Raw genomic sequence first — 20,269 nt, forward strand, 5'->3', positions numbered from 1 at the left:
ACTTAGTAAAATCCTATTTACAAGGAAGGATGGCCCAACTTGGGAGGTTTTTAGCAGTGAGTAATGCTGACATTCGGCAGGCGGGGGTGGGGGGGCCGGCGTTTGCTCTGCAAACTGGGTGTGGTGCCAGCGGAGCTGCTCCTGGAGGAACTGAATCTCAGTGGTTTGGAGTAGTCAGTTCCGGCATTGGTATGTTCCCCTTCTGTATTGCACAGAGCCGGGAAACCACTGAAGTCATGTGGTCTGCAGGACTTGTTCAACTGGTTTCACAGACCCCTAATTCAGATTCCCACCCTGATTCTTTTCTCCATATGCTCTTGGTCTGGGCTTGTTTTAAGGCTTACCACACTAGAGTTCTCTGAATAGTCATATCTTTGTCTTGCTGAGTGGTGGAATGGATAGGGCCAAGTATATGCTCTCTTTGACAAATGATATCAATAAGACAAAGTAGACAGGTATTACGCAAGTTACTGGGTGTCAGGCTCTAGAAGTAGGTTTACTTCTGGGATCTAGCTGTCCCCCACGCGTACACAAACACGTTGCTACCATTATTTAGAGCCTACTAGTGCTTGTATACGTTAGCTCAGTCTTCACAACAATCTTATGAGAGTAGGTGCTGTTCCTAATCCTGTTTTACAGACAGGAAACTGAAGCTCAAGAGAGGTTAGTTAGATATGTCATTCTTGCTCATTCTTATTTCCTTCCTTCTTTCTCAAGGAAGAAGTGGGTATGTTCCTTTCCATAGATAACTGCCCACTGTGTTCTTCAGAACCTTCTTTTTTATTCCTTTATTTCTTGTGTCTTTAGTCCCTCTTTCTTATTCTTTTCTTGCAGGGCACAAATATGTGCCTATTCTTCAGTTATTTAAAAAAAGAGACAGAGACGTGCCGCCACTTCAGACTAACCCTTTCTTTATCCCCCCATCTCTCTTCTTCCCTTCTTAGACTTCTTGAAAAAGAACTCTACATTTTCTGTCTCTAGTTCCCTACCTTTAGTGAGTTCTCTAGTTATAATAATCTGATCCTCCTGCCTCATCACTCCACTGAGACTCCCCCCTATTGGGGTCCCAGATGACCTTCTTCCTTATTTGCCATATCCTTTTCTCTTTGCCACCCATCTCTCTGCAGCATTTGAAGTTGGTGACCTCTCCCAGCTTCCTGAAATTTTTTTTCTTCCTTGCTTGCCATCACGTGATTCTCTCATAGTTCTCATTTTACCATAGTAACTGTTCTTTCTCTGTAATATTCGCCTCTTAAATGTTGGTGTTTTTCCAAGGCACAGTCCTTGAACTTTAAAATTTGTCTCTACAGCCTTTCTCTGGGGAGCTCGTCCACTCCTGTGGTGCCACTTCTCTTTCTTCTCTCTTTTTTTTTTGGCTGCATTGGGTCTTCGTTGCTGCGTGTGGGCTTTCTCGAGTTGCGGCAAGCAGGAGGCTACTTTTCATTGCAGTGCGCAGGCTTCTCATTGCGGTGGCTTCTCTTGTTGCGGAGCACGGGCTCTAGGCATGCGGGCTTCAGTAGTTGCAGCACGCGGGCTCAACATTTGTGGCACATGGGCTCTAGAGCATGCGGGCTTCAGTAGTTGTGGCTGGTGGGCTCAGTAGTTGTGGTGGCTGGCGGGCTCAGTAGTTGTGGTGCCCGGGCTTAGTTGCTCCGTGGCATGTGGGATCTTCCCGGCCCAGGGATTGAACCCATGTCCCCTGCATTGGCAGGTGGATTCTTAACCACTGCGCCACTAGGAAAGTCCTGGTGCCACTTTTCAAATCTGGGTCCCTGGTCAAACCTGGTCTCTCTCCTGAGTTTTTCAGACTTGTATTTCCAACAACTGGTAGGATGTCTCTACCCAAATGTATCATTGACCTTTTAAGCTGAACATATTTCAGGCATGGACTTATCATTCTGGCCTGCTTCTCCTTGTGTTCCCAGCCTTGTTTAATGGCATAATCTTTTATTTAGCCATCCATGCCACAAGTCACCAAATCATCTTTTAAAAATAAAACAACCTTTTTCCTTTTATTGAAGTTTTTGTAAGTTTCCTATAGATGGTATGTGTTGCCAGATTTTCTTGTGGAACAGTGTGAGAACGTTGAGTTTCCCCACATACTGGACAATAATAAGCTACGATCATTCTTTTTTATCTTTGCCAGTCTGCTAGCTGAAAATGGTGTTATTGTTACTTTAATTTGCATTCCTTTGATTAGTAGTGAGATTAAGTTTTTTTCCCATAATTGCTGGCTACTTATATTCTTTTGTGAATTGCCTGTTTATGTTTCTAGTGCATTTTCCTAGGGAAATATTTGTCATTTATTTTAAGCATTAAAAAATATATATATGCATCTAAAGATTATGGGAGGGCTTCCCTGGTGGTGCAGTGGTTAAGAATCCGCCTGCTAATGCAGGCGACATGGGTTCGAGCCCTGGTCCGGGAAGATCCCACATGCCGCAGAGCATCTAAGCCCGCGAGCCACAACTACTGGGCCCAGGTGCCACAAATACTGAAGCCTGCACGCCTAGAGCCCGTGCTCCACAACAAGAGAAGCCACCACAATGAGAAGCCCACGCACCGCAAGGAAGAGTAGCCCCCGCTTGCCACAACTAGAGAAAGCCCGCGCACAGCAACAAAGACCCAACGCTGCCATAAATAAATAAATAAAGCTTTATTTTAAAAAATAAATAAATAAAGATTATGGGAGAGGGCACTTCCCTGGCAGTTCAGTAGTTAGGACTCCACGCTTCCAGTGCAGGAGGGGTGGGGCACAAGTTCAGTGCCTGGTCGGGGAACTGAGATCCGCATGCCATGCAGCCAAAAAATTTTAAAAAAATTTAAAAAATGAAGATTATGAGAGATTATTAGCTCCTTGTTATAGGTTGCAAATTTTCCCTCCAGCTTATCTTTCAAAAATTTTTTTTTCATTTCCTTGTAGAAGTTTAACTGCTTTTATATAGACAGTTTATTTCCCCCTTTTCAAAATGATTTCTGCCTCACAGTCTTGTTTGGAAAGGCCTTTCTCATTTCAAGATTATACAACCATTCATTTATATTTTTTTCCTCCTTTCATTCTTTTATGTTTTGAAACCTCTAATCCACTTGATGTTTAAAGTCAGTAGCAAAATGTGAGGTCAGGAGCTAACTTTGTTTTTCTTTTCTTTTCCAATTGTCTGTTAAACCTCATCTTCCTCAGTGCCCTTCTAACCCCCACTCCCAGCCATCTAACAGATTGTCAAATGGGGTCAGTTCTTCCTTTGAAATTACTCATCATTTTTCTTTCTGTTTCTGCCATTGCCCTAGTTGGAGACCTTATTATCTCTCACCTGGATTCCTGAAGCAGTTGCCTAATATTTCTCTGTTGAATCTATCTTCCGTGCTGTTGTCCTAGTTACCATACTAAGTGTCAGATCTGACCAAGCTACTCTTCTATTCAAAAACTTTTGTGGAAAAAAAAAGAAAAAGAAAAGAAAAGAAAACAAACAAACAAAAAACTTTTGTGGTTCCCCTTGCCTGCAGATTAAAATTCTATTGTTCCAGGTACATCTCCCACTCCTCTACCACAATGATTTGTCATTCCCTAAATATGCCATTTGTTTCCATGCCTTTTTGCCCTCTTTTTTATGCTGTTCTCCTTTGTCTTAAATGTCTTTATTTCCCATTTTCACCTTTTGAATACAATGTATCCTAAAAGCCTAGTTCAAATATCATCTACTATTGTAGCTAGTAGTTTAAGCATCTCTGTTCCCAGAGGGTGATTTCCAGGTAGTTAGCGCATTTTATGCCACTGATAAGTGTTAGAAATGTTTCCTAAATGGATATTTAGCTGTCAGAGTAGATTTTTTTTGGAAAATTGATTTAAAATGTGAATAAAACAAAGCTTTATCAAAATACGCTAGATATGAAAGCTATATCAGGACTATTTATAAGAATTATTATGCAATTATATTAAAGGTAGACTTTTATATAAGCACTTTTCACACTAATTGTGTCAACTTCAATGTTTAATATTTTATAGGCCTCTCTCTTGGTCCTTGGTAGAGTGTTGTTAATGAGGTCATGCACTGTGGTTTAGGGTGCTTCAGGAGGCCCAGCTCCAGAACTTGAGCTTTTATTAGTGAGTATTAAGGAGGGTAGTAGCTTTTATTATTTTTGAATAAATTGCTGGAATGTAGCACCTCAGTTTGCACTTTAGAATCACACCATCTTGGGTTCAAGTGTGAGCTCAGCCACTTACTAGATGGGTAATCTTGGACAAGTTACTTTACTTTGAGGAGCTCATAGTTTTCTTATATCAGTAAAATAAGAATAGTAATACTACTTACCTTATGGGGTTTTTGCAAGGATCAAGTGAAATAATGCATGTAAAGTATTTAACTTAATATCTGCCAGGTGGTGTTAGAGATTTTTTTTTGGCGTTATTTATAGAAAATGAACCATTTAGATATTACTGTTTTCCTGTTTAATAGTTGTGTTTCAGATAAGATGTCACTTAAAATTTTTTTTCTCTTTTAGTAATTTTCATTTGAGCTAGATTTGTTAAAGCAGTTCTAGGGTTAAACTTGAGGAGGAAAAAATGTTCAAAGTTTAATCCCTTTTTGTGGTAGGAAGGACTAACAACTCTATTCTCCGTTTCCTTCATATAAGAGTTTTGTCGCTGAGTTCTATCTGTGGTCGTGGCTGAGAGACCTGATCACAGATTGGGTGTGCTGGTGTCACCACTTGGTATAATATTCTCCGAACTTTTTTTTTTTAAGTGACTTCTTTGTTAAAACATTTGTACTTGAAGAAAAATTTTAAAACCCCACATTGTTGCCAAAGTGATTTTCTGAAAGAGATCTGATCAGATCACCTCCCACTTAAAATTCTTCAGCATCTCTCATGACAGAAGAAAAGGTTTCTTTCCTTTCTGACAGGCATGACAGACAGGCCTTGCACCATCCAGCCTGCTCCTTTTTTTCATCTTCATCTCCTGCTTTCCCTTCTAGCAATGGCAGTGCTGAACTACTCCGTAACCCACCATTTTTTCTCAGCCCTCCCTGCCTTTGTACGTGGTATTTCTTCTGCTTAGAGGCCTTCTCTGCCTTGGCCATTTGGTGAACTCCTCCTCATCATTCTTTAAAACCCATTAGTATTTGTGCATGATGTGAAGCTGGAAGAGAAGTTGGTATTTTGGGTAACAGAATTAGGATCCCAAAAGGTGTTGACATTCGGGACAATGGGCTGAATCAAACATGAAGAAACGTAGTAGAGATGAGTGCAAATAATGGTTCTAATATGGAGCTGTAGAGATCGGGTGTAGCAGCTGCATGTTTGGGGAAAAAAATACTAAGAATCTCTGTTGAGTGGAAAAGTGTTGTAAAATAATTTAATTGAGGCTTTGTCTGTGGTCTTGGAGTGTTCAGAATGAAGGAGTGATATTCCGGTTCCATTTCAGGCCAGTCAGGCCACACCTGGAGCATAGTGTTCAGAGATGAATGAGAAAGATGCGAGGGGCAGGGAGTCATGTCTGACACTAGTAGTGACACCAGCTAATGCTCTGAGCGCTTACTCTATTCCAGGCACCGTTCTTAACTCTTTATGCGTGTTATCTCTTTTGATCCTCACAATTGTCCTCTGAGGTAGGTGCTGTTCTTCTCTTTTCATGAGGAGTTCTTGAAGGAACTGGAATCATTTTACTGACAAAAGTGTCAGCATGTGACTCATCATATGAGGGGAAAGGAGGAAAAGCACAAATATTTTCTAAATACCCAGCCAAGCACTGTGCTAAGCACTGTATTTTACGTGTAATCTTATTTAATCCTCAACAACAGCCTTATTTGGAAAATATTGTTATTCCCTTTTAACGAATGAAGAAACTGGGTAAGTGACTTGCTGTCTTGACAAGTAACAGGGACAGGATATAAATCCACATCTTCAAAAGTCCCTGGCCAGTACTGGTCACATTATATTTTAATTCCATATGTTGCCTTGCTCCAGAAGGCAGCTTAGGGTGTCAATGGGGAGCTAACTGCTGGCTTAATAAAAACTTTTTGGCTACTAGAATCCTGAGATGAAATGGGTTAACTTGAATGTGTGATTTCCATGTCAGCATCAGTGTTCAGGGTCAGCTTACATCATGATTTGGCCAAGATGTTTTGGAAGCATTCAGGCATTAAAGTGGGGGAGGGAGTGGAAGGTGAGAGGGGAGTGCAGGAGTTGGGGTAGACTGGAAGAGCTTTAAGGAGCCTTCCAACTGTGAAGTTCTGTGACTATTAAGACAGTTTTAAACATGAGAATTGTGTTGACCAGTGACTTTTCTTTTGTGCATAGATTGATTTATTTGTTAAATTTCTGCTTTACTGAGGTATAAATAGCATGTAAAATTATAGGATATTTAAAATAAGTACATTGTGGTGATTTGATATATGTATACATTGTGAAAGGATGTAGTTAACATATCCATCACCTCACGTGTTTATCCTTTTTTTTTTTTTTTTGGTGAAGACATTTAAGTTCTACTCTCTTAATATATTTTAATTATACAATATAGTGTTATCACCTGTAGTCTGGTTTATGTTAGATCCTCAGACCTTATTCATCTTAAAGCTGAAAGTTTGTATCCTTTTACCAACCTCTCCCTATTTTCTCCACACACTACCTCCTGGCAAGCACTAAAGTTTGACTTTTTTTTTAAGAGTCCACATTTAAGTGATACCATACAGTACTTGGTTTTCTTTGTCTGGTTTATTTCACTTATCATAATGCCCTCAGTGTCCATCCATGTTGTCACAAATGGCAGGATTTCCTTCTTTCTCATGGCTGAGTAATATTTCTTTGTAGACATATACCACAACCTCTTTATCCATTCGTCCATTCCTGGGTACTTAGTGTTTCCATATCTTGGCTATTGTGAATAATGCTGCGGTGGACATGAGAGTGCAGATTTATATTCGATATCCTGTTTTCATTTCTTTGGGCTATACAGTTATCCCTCCATATCTGCAGGTTCAGCATCTGTGGAGTCAATCAACTGTGGATTGAAAATATTCAGGGAAAAAATAATTCCAGAAAGTTCCAAAAAGGAAAACTTGAATTTGCTGCTTGGCAGCAATTATTTACGTAACATTTACATTATATTGACAACTATTTACGAAACATTTACATTGTATTATGTATTCTAGTAACGTACAGATGATTTAAAGTATACAGGAGAATGTGCTTAGGTTGTATGCAAATACAATGACATTTTATGTACAGGATTTGAGCATCCTTGGATTTTGGTACCTATCTACGTGGGTCCTGGAACCAATCCCCTGTTGATACCCAGGGATGTCTGTATACCCAGAAGTGGGATTGCTGGATGATATGGCAGTTCTATTTTTAATTTTTTGAAAACCTCCATATTGCCTCTATAGTGGCTACACCAATTTATATTCCCACTGTTGGCTGAAAAAAAATGTACAACCTAAAAGGTGAGAATTACGTTTTATTCGGCAGACTTAATGAGGACTTAAAGCCCAGGAGACAGCCTCTCAGATAGCTCTGAAGGACTGTTCCAAAGAGGTAAGGGAGGAGCCAGGATAAATAAGTTTTTTTGAAGGAAAAAAACAAAAAACAAAACCCAAACCAGGTAGTCAGAACATCATAAGATTACTGCTATTAAAACAAAACAAAACAAAACAAAACAAAACAGGGCTTCCCTGGTGGCGCAGTGGTTGAGAATCTGCCTGCCAATGCAGGGGACATGGGTTCGAGCCCTGGTCTGGGAAGATCCCACATGCCGCGGAGCAACTAGGCCCGTGAGCCACAACTACTGAGCCTGCGCGTCTGGAGCCTGTGCTCTGCAACAAGAGAGGCCGCGACAGTGGGAGGCCCGCGCACCGCGATGAAGAGTGGCCCCCGCTCACCGCAGCTAGAGAAAGCCCTCGCACAGAAACGAAGACCCAACACACCCAAAAATAAATAAATAAATAAATTAAAAAACAAAACAAAAAACCCAGACATCTCAAGTTAATGAATTAAGTGCTTTTCTACTTACGGGAAGATGCAAGAGTCTGGGCTTATTGAAATTATTCCTTTGATATGCACCTTATGTAGAGCCAGTGTCCTTTTTTTCTCTCTCGTGAATCCCCTCAGGGTATACCGTTGAAGCTGGATGTAGAGGTTCGTGGCTTGGTGGCAGGCAACCTGTTTTTCTCCATCCTGAATTCCCCTTAGGGTGCACCGTCAGGGGCCGCTGCAGTGGCTGATGGCTTGATGGCCTCAACGTTCTTTGTTTACTGAACTGGCAGAGGACATTCTTTGTCTACACCACCAGTAGTGCACAGGGGTTCCCCTTTCTCCACATCCTCACCAACACTTTCTCTCTCTTGTCTTTTTGATAGTAGCCATTCTAACAGGTGTGAGGTGATAGCTCATTGTGGTTTTGATTTTCATTTCCCTGATGATTTAATGATGTTGAGTATCTTTTCAGGTACCTGTTGGCCGTTTGTATGTCTTCTTTGGAAAACTATTCAGTTCCTCTGTCCATTTAAAAATTGGATTGTTAGGGGTTTTTTTGCCATTGAGTCGCATGAGTTCTCCGTATATTTTGGATTTAACCCCTTATCAGATATATGATTTGCAGATATTTTCTACCGTTCCATAGGTTGCCTTTTCATTTTGTTGGTGGTTTCCTTTGCTGTGCAGAGGCTTTTTTAGTTTGATATAATCGTCCTTGTTTATTTTTGCTTTTGATGCCTTTGCTTTAGGTGTCAAATCCAAAAAAGTCATCTCCAAGACTGATGTCAAGGAGCTTACCCCCTGTGTTTTCTTAAAGGAGTTTATGGTTTCAAGTCTTGCATTCAAGTCTTTAATCCATTTTGAGTGGATTTTTGTGCCCAGTGTAAGATAAGAATCAATGCATAGATTTATTCTTAAATGTATTTATAAAGTTAATTTAAATGCTTAAGTTTGATAAGGAAGCTTTGTGTCTGAGTTGAGAATTACTGGTGGTCTTGCAGTTAAACTGAAATATTTAAAACCCTATTAAGAACTTGGAGAGATACCAGCCTTTTTCCTGCATGGGATATCTGAAACTTTGTCCTGTTTAGACAGCCCTGTGGAGCTCAGCTCTGTTAGGCTTTTGGGGTGATGTGGTAAGAGCAATAGTGGTTTAGTGAGAAGGATTCTAAATTAGGAATCAGGGTCCTTTTATCACACCTTTGTCACTAGCTAGCAGGTAACCTTTGATAGGCCTTACTCTTATTTGTAAAATGAGAGAGTTGTACAAATAGGTACAGCCTTTGGGTAAGCTTTTGAGCAATAACATTTTTTGTTTTGGAGTTTCCAAAGGAATTAATTCTAAATACGGAAGAACATTGTGTACAAAGACGTTCTTGCAGAATTATTTAATGGTTGAAAACATTTAGAAATGCTATAAATGTCTAACATAGGTGAATGATTAGCATTTGGTAGAATTTTAATGTAACTCAAAGTCTTGAGAAACTGTATAGTAACATGAAAAATGTTCATAAAATGTTGAGAAATGTTTTGTAATTTTCTTTAATGGATATGTGTTATATTGGGGGGAAAACCCCAAAGGGATTTGCCCTAGAAGTGCATTCAGTTCCTTGCTTTCACATTTTGTGATGCTGTGAGTTTGTGGCGGAGGGGGAATCTCAGATGGGCTGTAGAGAACAGGAGAATTTGTTGCATCTTCTCAGAATTATAGTAGAATCCAAACTGATGCTAAGATTAAGAATCTAGTAATATAGCACCCTACTTAATGCTGTTAATTTTTCAAAGCAGTTTGGTCCTAATTTAACTAACTTTATTCTTATAAACAAACCAGGTGATTCTCTGCTGTGGAGCAGAGCTTAGAATGGAGGGTGAGCCACACAGGGAACTGGAGGGCAGTTCTGGGCTTGCGGGGGTTGTTTAGAGACACTTCTGTGCTTTGCTTGTTTCCTCTAGCTCTCGCTCTCTGCTTATTCCTTTTCACCAGATCACAGGTAGCTTTTCTTCAGGCCTGACACTTGTGTGATATTTAGGGTATTCTACTCTGCTATAGAAAGCTTGTGAGTCTTGTCATCAGTCAGGACTGTTTTATAGCAGTTAGACAAGAGAAGATGAAGGTAAAAGATTGTGGGAGGTGTGGCTGTGGTCTCTCCTTTTACTCTGATTTTAATCCAGTGATCTCAGAGGAGAGGAGAACCTAAACAGCCCTGGTAGCTGGCTCTGATTCAAGCCAAAAGCACTACTGTGTTGTTTATCCACAGTCTTCTCCATTTTGAGAGGAAAATAAGTAACTTTTTCTTCATACTATTATGTGGTAAAGGGCTGTTTTGGGCTTAAGATTTATTCTAGGTTTGTCCCTGTTAATGAGAACATAAGTTAGACTGTCCCCTGAGAGCAGAGATTGCCAGGAGCTGTTTGCTGTATTCTTTTTAGCAGTAAAATACTGGATGGACGATTATATGAGATGTGTCCTTAGACTACAACTATTTTCCATACCATTGACCTGTGTTCTTTTCCACATTGCCCTATGGTCTTAGGCTCTTGGAGAAGCATAGTTTGGATTTTGTAGCAGCTACAAATTGATATCTAATTTAGTTACTATGGTAACTCTTCTGGAAAATTCATTCCTTTCTTCTTTTTCCCCTTATGACATTTCAGTTCTACTACCTAAAAGAAAAGCCAGAAGAGAAAACTTAATATCATTGGGTGTAGGAAATAACCAGAAAATTCTCTGGCCCATTCATCTATCCAGCTAGTATTTATTTAAGTATCTACTATGTGTCAGACAGTATGCTAGCTGCTTTAGAAGTAGAATAGATTTGAAAGTGAGGTTGAGTTAACTATTCTATAGAACTTGAGAAAAACAGGAACATTGTTGCTTTTCCTTTTTTTTTTTTTTTGGTGAGAATCTTAGCTCCCGACCACAGATTGAACCTGGCCCTGGCAGTGAAAGCACTGAGTCCTAACCACTGGGCCTCCAGGGAATACCCTCATTATTTTTTAAAGATTCTGAGTGGTAATCTCAGTTTGAAAAGATAGAATTAATACAAGAAATTTTATTCTGAATTATAAAACTAATAATTTTAAAAGTATGTAAATTCAAGTTCTATTGTATATCTTTTCAGGCAATTTTATTAACGTAAAGAATTATATAGAGGGCTTCCCTGGTGGCGCAGTGGTTGAGAGTCCGCCTGCCAATGCAGGGGACACAGGTTCGTGCCCCGGTCGGGGAAGATCCCACATGCCGTGGAGCGGCTGGGCCCGTGAGCCACGGCCGCTGAGCCTGCGCGTCCGGAGCCTGTGCTCCGCAACGGGAGAGGCCGCAGCAGTGAGAGGCCCGCGTACCACAAAAAAAAAAAAAAAAAAAAAAAAAAAGAATTATATAGAAACACACATAAATGGGATTATAAATACATTTATATATTATTTGGTCTATTTTTCTATTGGTACGTTAGAATTTTCTTATAAATTTTCATGGGTGTGTGTGTGTATAAAATATGGCATATTTAAATGTGGCTTCCAGTTTTATTTGTCTTTTAATTTAAACTTTAGGTGTCAATTAACATTATAAATGTTTCATTCTTATGTTGTCCCATTTGGCAGTAAATCTAGCTTTTACTTCAGTTTGCTGTATCTTTGGATTTTTTCTTTCCCCATTTGGCTTTCCAAAGATTTATTACTAGGGAAACAGATGAGGCATCATCTAGTGGTCCCCCCCAACCCCCGTAAAGAATGGTAAAGAATTTGGGGATACAGTAGCCTTGTAAAATTTGAGTAGCATACTTATAAGTTAGGGGTTTTCAAACCGGGGTCAATGAAATCCCTGAAATTATGTATTAAATTTAATTATGTATACATTTTTGGGGGGAAGGATCTGTAGCTTTCCTTAGATAGTCAAAGGATTCTGTGATTCAAAAAAAAGTTTAAAACCATTGCCCTAAATGACTTTTTTAGTTAACTACATTTCTGTTGGTAGAAAATATATGCAAATAAACTTGGCTTTGTTTTATCTTGGGTTCCCTGAAATCTTGTGAGAGGTGTCGGAGGGGGACAATATAGTTTTCCGTTACAACTTCCTTTCCCCTCTAAAAAAACACATAAGAATTCACTTTTACTGCTTCCATTGGAGTTTCCTTAAGTATTTTAGGTGAGATGATTGACTATTTTGGTAACCCCAAAACAACTTTAAAATCTGAACCTAGAAATTCACTATGGATGCTGAATTCTCAAACCAGAAGAGATCCTCAGCTGCAAATGTAAGTTTCTGAACAGTTGAGAGATGGTGGCTTCAGTTACAAAAGGTTTTTCTTAGGAATTCTTAAGGCGCAACTGAAGGAGTAAGGGAGACAGTCTGGGCTGAGACTCATGGGGCATTTAGGACCTGGGGAGCCAGCTAGTTCTCTTGCTGCAGGAGAGGAAAGTAGGGTGGAGAAGGGGGTGGCGTTTATACTTGGGAATTTTCCTAAGTTCCCTGCCTCTGAGATCTGACTGGGCCAGAACAAGGATGTGTGTGAAATTGAGTCTTCAAACACTATTGCTTATGTTCAACTTAAACTTTTCCAAGGAGAGTGGAAATTAAGCTTGAAATTTCTGAAGAGGGGAGCGGTTCACACCTTTCCTCTCTTTTCTCATGTCCTCCTTCCTTCTGTGCAGGTGGATGGAAGCATGCCTGGGGGAAGACCTGCCTCCCACCACAGAACTGGAAGAGGGGCTTCGGAATGGGGTCTATCTTGCCAAACTAGGAAACTTCTTCTCCCCTAAAGTGGTGTCACTGAAGAAGATCTATGATCGAGAGCAGACCAGATACAAGGTGAGTCCGTCCTTGCTTGGTGCTTAAATTTCTGTAAACTTGAGAGAGAAGTTTAGCATACTTTATCCTGTGAAAGAGTTACTGAGAAATATATGTAAGTGTGTTCCAACAAAATAAAATACCTGGCAGAGTGGAGAAAATTTAGTGCAAAGTCAAGATACAGTAGTAAAAGAACTTAAGCTGTCCGTATTTCTGGCGCAATTCTAATGAATAATTTGTATCTAGAAATTTTCATGGTCCTTGATGAATTTTTTATTTCTTAGAAGATAGAGGAAGTAACTAGGGGAATTACTACTTTAAATCTAATTTTAACCAAGCTCTGAGATTTGTTGGCAAATTGAAAGCAATAGCAACTTTGGGGGAAGAAAATCACCCCATGATATTAAAGTTTAAGGTAAAATGGGACAGTGATCCGATTTCAGAAAATTGAGATAAGTGATTGATTCTTGTGGCCCATGACCCTCAAAAAGAAGACTGCTTTAATTAAGTTGGGATGTTGACAAGGACCAAATTCCCGTTGCTCACAGAGTTTCTGTGGGGAGCTTTCCTAAGAGCTCTTATCTGAAAAAAGGATGAGTATAGAAGATAGTGGAAGATTGCAAAACCAAGAGCAAATATGTAAGAGGGGTCAACTGTAAGAATTGGCAAGAGCTCAGAATGAGTTAAGGATGAAGACAGAATCAAAAGAGTTGGTTTTTTTGTTTGTTTGGCTTTTTAATATTTAAATTAAAAGGAAAACAAGGAAATTATAGGTCTTAAGCCAAAATTAACATCCCAAATAGAAACTTTTCTTCATCAAAAAGCAAAGACTTATATTCTGAGTTTTAAATAAGTGGTTATTCTGAAGACACCTCCTGAGCTGTTCTGCTGACTCTAAAAAATGTGTGCAGAACAGGCAGACAGAGCAGTCTCCAGCAACAGTAAAGACAATAGCCTACACCTCTAACCATCTTGAGGGTAAACCTTCCTAGAAAACAACAGGTATAGAGGTTAAGAGGGGGGTGTTTATATGTGTAGTATGAAAATACCTCATTTTGGGAGTATCTTCTACTTGCCGGACAACACACTGAGTGCTTTATGTACATTTTCTCAGTTAATCTTTCCAACAAACACAAAGTAGGTGTTAAAGTTGGGGAAACTCAGAATCAGCAGGGTGAAGTGACTTGCCCAGTGTCACCAATAGATAACCAAGTCAGGAATTGAATCCAACATAATTGAATTCCAAAGACCATGTTCTGCTGAGCACACTGTACACAGGAAGATTCTCCAGATGGTTCTTAACTGAGAAGAGCTGAGATGTGGATTTGGCTTTTGGGGATTAGAATGTGTAATGATACAGACAGACCTTAAGTTTAAGGGGACCATGTAAAGTCTTACAGGGAAACTTTTATTGATACAAAGAGTATTTATTTAGTATTTGCTTCAATATTGCCAAACCGTGCCTAATGGTCTTTTATTTGTTCTAGGCAACTGGCCTCCACTTTAGACACACTGATAATGTGATTCAGTGGTTGAATGCCATGGACGAGATTGGATTGCCTAAGGTAATTTATGTGATATTCATAGTTCTGGCTGTTTGGCATAACAGTTCTCATTCTACCTGTAAAATTATTCTCAATTGATTCTTTGGCGATATATATATATATAGATATATCTATCTATCTATCTATATTTTAATACTAAAGGGTCACTTCAGTTTGTTTTAGGAAATAGCTTTGTTCTTTTTCTTTTATATTTCTCATCCCTGCTTCACCTCACCCTAGAGAAATTCCCTAAGATGTCATTTACCTTTACTACACCAAATTATAAACATTAAAATTCAGGGCTTCCCTGGTGGCGCAGTGGTTGAGAGTCTGCCTGCCGATGCAGGGGATACGGGTTCATGCCCCGGTCCGGGAAGATCCCACGTGCTACGGAGCGGCTGGGCCCGTGAGCCATGGCCGCTGAGCCTGCACGTCCGGAGCCTGTGCTCCTCAACGGGAGAGGCCACGGCAGTGAGAGGCCCGCGTACTGCAAAAAAAAAAAAAAAAAAATTAACATACCATGAGGGAATTCCCTGGTGGTCCAGTGGTTAGGACTCAGCACTTTCACTGCCAGGGCCTGGGTTCAATCCCTGGTTGGGGAACTAAGATCCTGCAAGCTGAGCAATGTGACCCCCCCAAAAAAACAAACAAATTCACACATGAAATTCACCATTTTAAAGTGTGCAGTTCAGTGGATTTTATTTATTCACAAAGTTGCTACATTCAAGTTTGACTTTAGGAAACATAAGGAAATATTTTAGAAATGTCATCTTCCAGCTTCAGAATAACCAAATTTGTAGGTAATATGAAGGGTTTATTTTATATTTCAAATTGTAGAGGCAGTATAATGAGATTTACTTCTTTTATCTGGTTTTGGAGGTGGCCGTAGGTTTGTTTTTTGTTTTTGTTTTTTTGACAGCTTTATTGAGGTGTAATTGATTACAGAAAAACCATACATATTTAATGTATACAATTTAATGAGTTTGGAATGATAGCTGTAGTTTTGATATGGGAGTGTGCATCCTTGAGTATTTTGCTCAAGAGTTTATTTAGTGCTTCTCTTAGTGAAATTGCCATCTCAAGTGTTGGGCTGCACCTTGCAGGCCTGCAAGCCTTGTAGTTGCCTTGAGAATGAGGGAAGAGCCCAGAGACAGCAACAGAGACATCACTGGTTTATTAGATAGGGGATCTCAGCTGTCCGAATCAAGGCTCTGGAGTGACACCCTACCGTGGACAGCAGGCAGTAGGCAGAACACGGCAGCAGTCTTTGCTACTGGGGGTGGGGATGAGGGGGAGGAGGAGTTTACCAGTTATGGGGGAATTGACGTCAGTTTGGCTCATCAGTTAGTTACCAGGGAAAGCAGCAGAGGGGCATGTCCCTCATAGCCCCTTGGGCAGAGTTCTTCCCTTTGATAAACTATCATAGTGGAGCCATTCTGATCTAAAGATCACTAACATTTACTGATTAGGCTGTATAATTAAGAGGAAATGTCAGCCATATGAGTAGGGTATAGGTGAAGCAGGGACTGGTTGAGCAGGAGATGTACAGAGAGCAGGAGAATAGCCATCTTGGGTGGCCTGATCATACATCTAGCTACCTAGTCCTACCTTGAATCCGTAGAGGCCCTGATACAAGTGTCACTGTTAGAGGCATGGACAGCTTTTCCCTGTCCTCTGACCTAAGAATTCTACTTCTAGGAATTTATCCCCACTCCCACCCCACCGGCTCAAAAAAAGAAAGAAAAAATTAGACAAGCACAAAAAATGTATATGTAAGGATTTTTCAGCATTGTATATGATAGAAAAAAATGATAGCAAACCACATATTCCTTTACTCAGGGTATTAATTGTGTTACAGCCAGTCAAATACTAGTGCTGCCATTGAAAAGGATGATGTCAATCTCTATATATATAACCGTGATGTGTTAAAAAAAAAAAAAAACAGGCTACGATTATAAGAGCTTGTGTTCTGGCTAAGATGAGATCACTATTTTTGTCTAAAAATAAAGTGAGTATTCTTGGGAAAAATCTGCAGGGAGAAATAGTTTTCATTTCTGTGTGATGGGGTTAAAGGGTGGTTTTTATTTTCTTTATACGTTTCTGTGGAGTCTAAATTTCTGTAACCAAAGAAAGATTAAAAAGAAATGAGATGTGGAGTATCAGAAAGTCGCTGAAACCACTTGGAAATGAACACTTGGCATTTAGCAGAGTGCTCAGCTCACTGTTGCATACATACCTGTTGAACTGAGTAAATTCAGAGCTAAGTCTTTGCAGAAGACTAGCTTGTGTCCTCTTTTATTCAGAGCAAAGTGCTGAAGTTCTCTTCCTTGCACTGGTATGTTTGAGAATTAAGCCCCACAAATGTCAGGAAATGCAATACGTCATGTTCTTACAGCTACTTGGCCTTTCTATGCACCTGTAACTTCCTGTTCCTGTTTTTTATATAGTATGCCCAATGGGCAATAACAATTTAACCTCTTTTGAATGGTACTAAGAGCTTTGTTAATATTTGCTATTGCTAATAGTACTGTTACTACAAAATGCCTTTTTAATAATTTAATTTTATTACCTTTTTTGTTTACTAACAGTAGTGCATTGTCCTGGACCACAGTCTCAACAAACTGTTGAGGCTGTCAGGAACAATAGGATTATTATGGCTATTACCCTTGAAATGTCTGCTCTATATGATTTAAGTCCAGAAGACTTCTGAGTAATGTAGACTAAAGATACTTAGCCTAAAAATGTGTTTTTGCTCATAATATAACATGTGATTGATAATTGACAATAGTAGTGTTTATTGGGATATCTTCCCTAATCTCTTTATATGGTACATACAAATTACAGAGACTTAATATGATAATTTTTTGGTTTTTATCCATTTGACTATTATAATTCGTGCTCTTGGCCAACTCCTACATGAAACAGTTTGTTGTTTGATTTTTAAAATTGTTTTTAATCTGCCTAATAGTCCTCTGTTTTCTTCAATTATTCTGCCTTCTATATCCTAGTGGTGGGCATTCCTTAAGATGCAATTCTTATTTTAGCTACATTCTCTCATTCTCATGGTTTCAGTTGTTTTGAAGACTCTTTGCTATAAGATAAACACAGTTTCTTCAATTGGCTGCTGGACATTTCCCCTTGGATAGCTTTCTATCTCCTAGAGTTTCTCATATGTAAAACTAAACCTACCTTTTCCCCCAAGTGAATCTCCTCTCCTCTGCATAAATGGTACCATGTCATCATGTTCCCAGTCATCCAGTCTCAAAACCTTAGATTTACCTTGGACTCCTAAATGCAGTCATTCCCCAAGCCTTCCTCAGTTATTTGCAATGTCTCTTTTATCTGTTGAAACAACCTCCCAGCCTGCTTTCTCAGCTTCAATCTCTTCACTATTCAGTGTATCCTGTGTCTTGTCTCCAGTCAGATCTTCCTGAGGCTGTTTTTAGCCTTGGCTCCAAAGCTAGGACTTCTCTAAAGCCTGAATATCGAGTTCAAACTTGTCTGACTTTCAAGGTCCTCATAATCTGCCTCTATCCTCCCTCCCAACCTTATTTTCTTTCTATTACTTTCTAAAATGTATTCTGTACTGTTTTTCGGAGGGTGACTGACTTTGACCATGATTTTCACCATTCAGGAGAAGACATTTCAATCTTAGGAAATGAGCATGGGAAGTTTGAAAAATTATCTAAAAAGACCCCCATTTCTCTTGGGGGTGCACAGTTCTTCCTCATCGGGAGCAATAGGTATTGTGGGGGAAAACAAGCATAAAAACAAGTAATTAAACACAATGTGTTAGTGCTATAATAGAGTTAGATACAAAGGGCTGTGGTACTCTTCTCACTGCCTTTTATTGCTCATCCAGATTCCTCTAATCGCTTCATAATCCAGTCTCACTTCTCTAATCCACTGTTATCCCTTTTTTCCTCTAAATTACAGATTGAGTTGTATGGTACCATATTACCATGAGAAAAGGTCTTGAAATTCAAGGTTATTCTCCATCTAAACCTACTCTGTTCCTATCCTACCTCATTTGTTAATTCATCAAACATAGAGAGCTCCCTCCATGACCTTGACTCTGGGCTTAGCATTGAAGATACAGCAGTGAACAACATAGACCTAGTCCTTGCCTTCATGTGGCTTGGAGGAGTCAAACAGATAATTTCAACACACATAGTTGATTAATTGTGGTACATGCTACCAAGGAAAACTCTCCATCTCTCTCATTCCCATATACATCCTCTATTCTACCTACTTTATCTGTGTATCTTTCTACTTCCCCCAAGCATTATAACACATTTTAATATTTTGTAGTTTTTTCAATGTCTAAATGTAGTGATTTTACACATACTGAAGCACTTAGTAAATGTTCATTGTTGAGCTATTATTACTCAATCTAGGCCTGCTAGATAGCAACTAAGAAGATTGCAATCCTTCAGAGCCTCATACACTTGCCACTGATTTAAGCTGGACTGGAACTTGAGTTTTGTTTGCCCATGTCTGTGTCTGCAGTAAGTAACTCACTCTCACATACTTAGTAAAATTCAGTGGGTTGACCCAAGTAAGTCTTTTCCAAGTAGTGCTTTTCACTGTGTATTGTAGCATTTTGTTCCTTACATTACTTATAATGAAATGTCTGTTCACCCTAATGAGGTTATTTGCCGAATGCTGACAATGTTTTCTAATTGTCCAAAGTTTTACTTGTATTATTCATGATTGGTGAATGATTAAATGAACTCTAGTGGATGGATGCCTTACACTGCTTCTTTTATTTCTCTTTAGATTTTTTATCCGGAAACTACAGACATCTATGATCGAAAGAACATGCCAAGATGTATCTACTGTATCCATGCACTTAGGTAATCAGATTTTCTTGGTAGAATAAGCAGTATATAGATACAGAGAATAGATTGGTAGTTGCCAGAGGCGGGGATGTGGGAGTAGGCGAAATGGGTGAAGGTGGTCAAAAGGTACAAACTTTCAGTTATGAAATAGATAAGTCCTGGGGATGTAATGTACCAGCATGGTGACTACAGTTAATGATACTGTATTATGTATTTGAAAGTGGCTAAGAGAGTAGATCTTAAAAGTTCTCATCACAAGAAAAATAATTTGTAACTATGTGTGGTGATGGAAGTTAACTGGACTTACTATGGTGATCATATCATTATGCTGTACACCTGAAACTAATATAATATGTCAGTCATATCTCAATTTAAAAAAAAAAAAAGCAGTTTAGGAGTCACATCTGAATTGAGTGTGTAGCTTGTTGTCCAGGGTATGATGAAAAAGTTTTTGCATTTGCTTCAGAATTTTCAAATAGAATAGAGCACTATGATCTTAACAAAATGGTGAGAAACAGCTGTGTTTTTCTAGGGAGAAAGGATTTATTTATTCCTATAATAACAAAAAATTTTGCTCTAAAAACATAATATCTTTCATTATTGATCTAGTGTTTCAGTGAACTATGCATTTCTCTTGAGATGTAGTCCCTTTCTTTTAAATTAAAGTCTCTTAAAAATTATAAAAACTACATACATTTGAAAACTTCTATTGTTTCTCACTTTGTTTCAAGCTGATAAACTGATTTACTAAATACACTGTGTCTTGATACTCTTTGGTAGTACAGTTAAATTTTGGCAACATCTTCATATAATACCAGCAAATATCAAATGGTTGATTGATAATTTATTAAGTTATCTAGGACCTTGACAAGTCATTTGTTCATTAAATAATTTTTTTGTCAATGCAAATATAATAAATAGGAACTGAAACAAGGTATAATTTTTATCACAGCTTCGTAGTAAATTTGGAAGATGACTTAATTTCAGGTCCTCAGCTCTTAGAATGAACGAAGTACTAAACTGGAGGGAAGAGGTGATACGTCTGGATGAAGGATGGGATGGGAGAGGTGTAGGTGCTGGTAGTATAGTATTTCAGAGTGGTGCAAATTTACTTGATGGCCGTAGGCCTG

At 39.1% G+C, this 20,269-nt stretch overlaps 1 protein-coding gene across 1 annotated transcript in view; it reads left to right on the top strand.

Annotated features, from left to right (window-relative positions):
* Positions 1-20,269, top strand: part of IQGAP1 (IQ motif containing GTPase activating protein 1) — a 103,261-nt gene that overhangs the window by 21,969 nt on the left and 61,023 nt on the right. Inside the window, exons 3-5 of the mRNA XM_082616833.1 lie at positions 12,619-12,775; positions 14,242-14,319; positions 19,078-19,154. Of these exons, the coding sequence (XP_082472959.1) occupies positions 12,619-12,775; positions 14,242-14,319; positions 19,078-19,154 (312 nt within the window). The remainder of the gene's footprint in view (positions 1-12,618; positions 12,776-14,241; positions 14,320-19,077; positions 19,155-20,269) is intronic.

The sequence above is a fragment of the Mesoplodon mirus genome (genome assembly GCF_964341445.2).
Source record: "Mesoplodon mirus genome assembly, chromosome: 4".
NCBI classification, from domain to species: Eukaryota; Metazoa; Chordata; class Mammalia; order Artiodactyla; family Ziphiidae; genus Mesoplodon; species Mesoplodon mirus.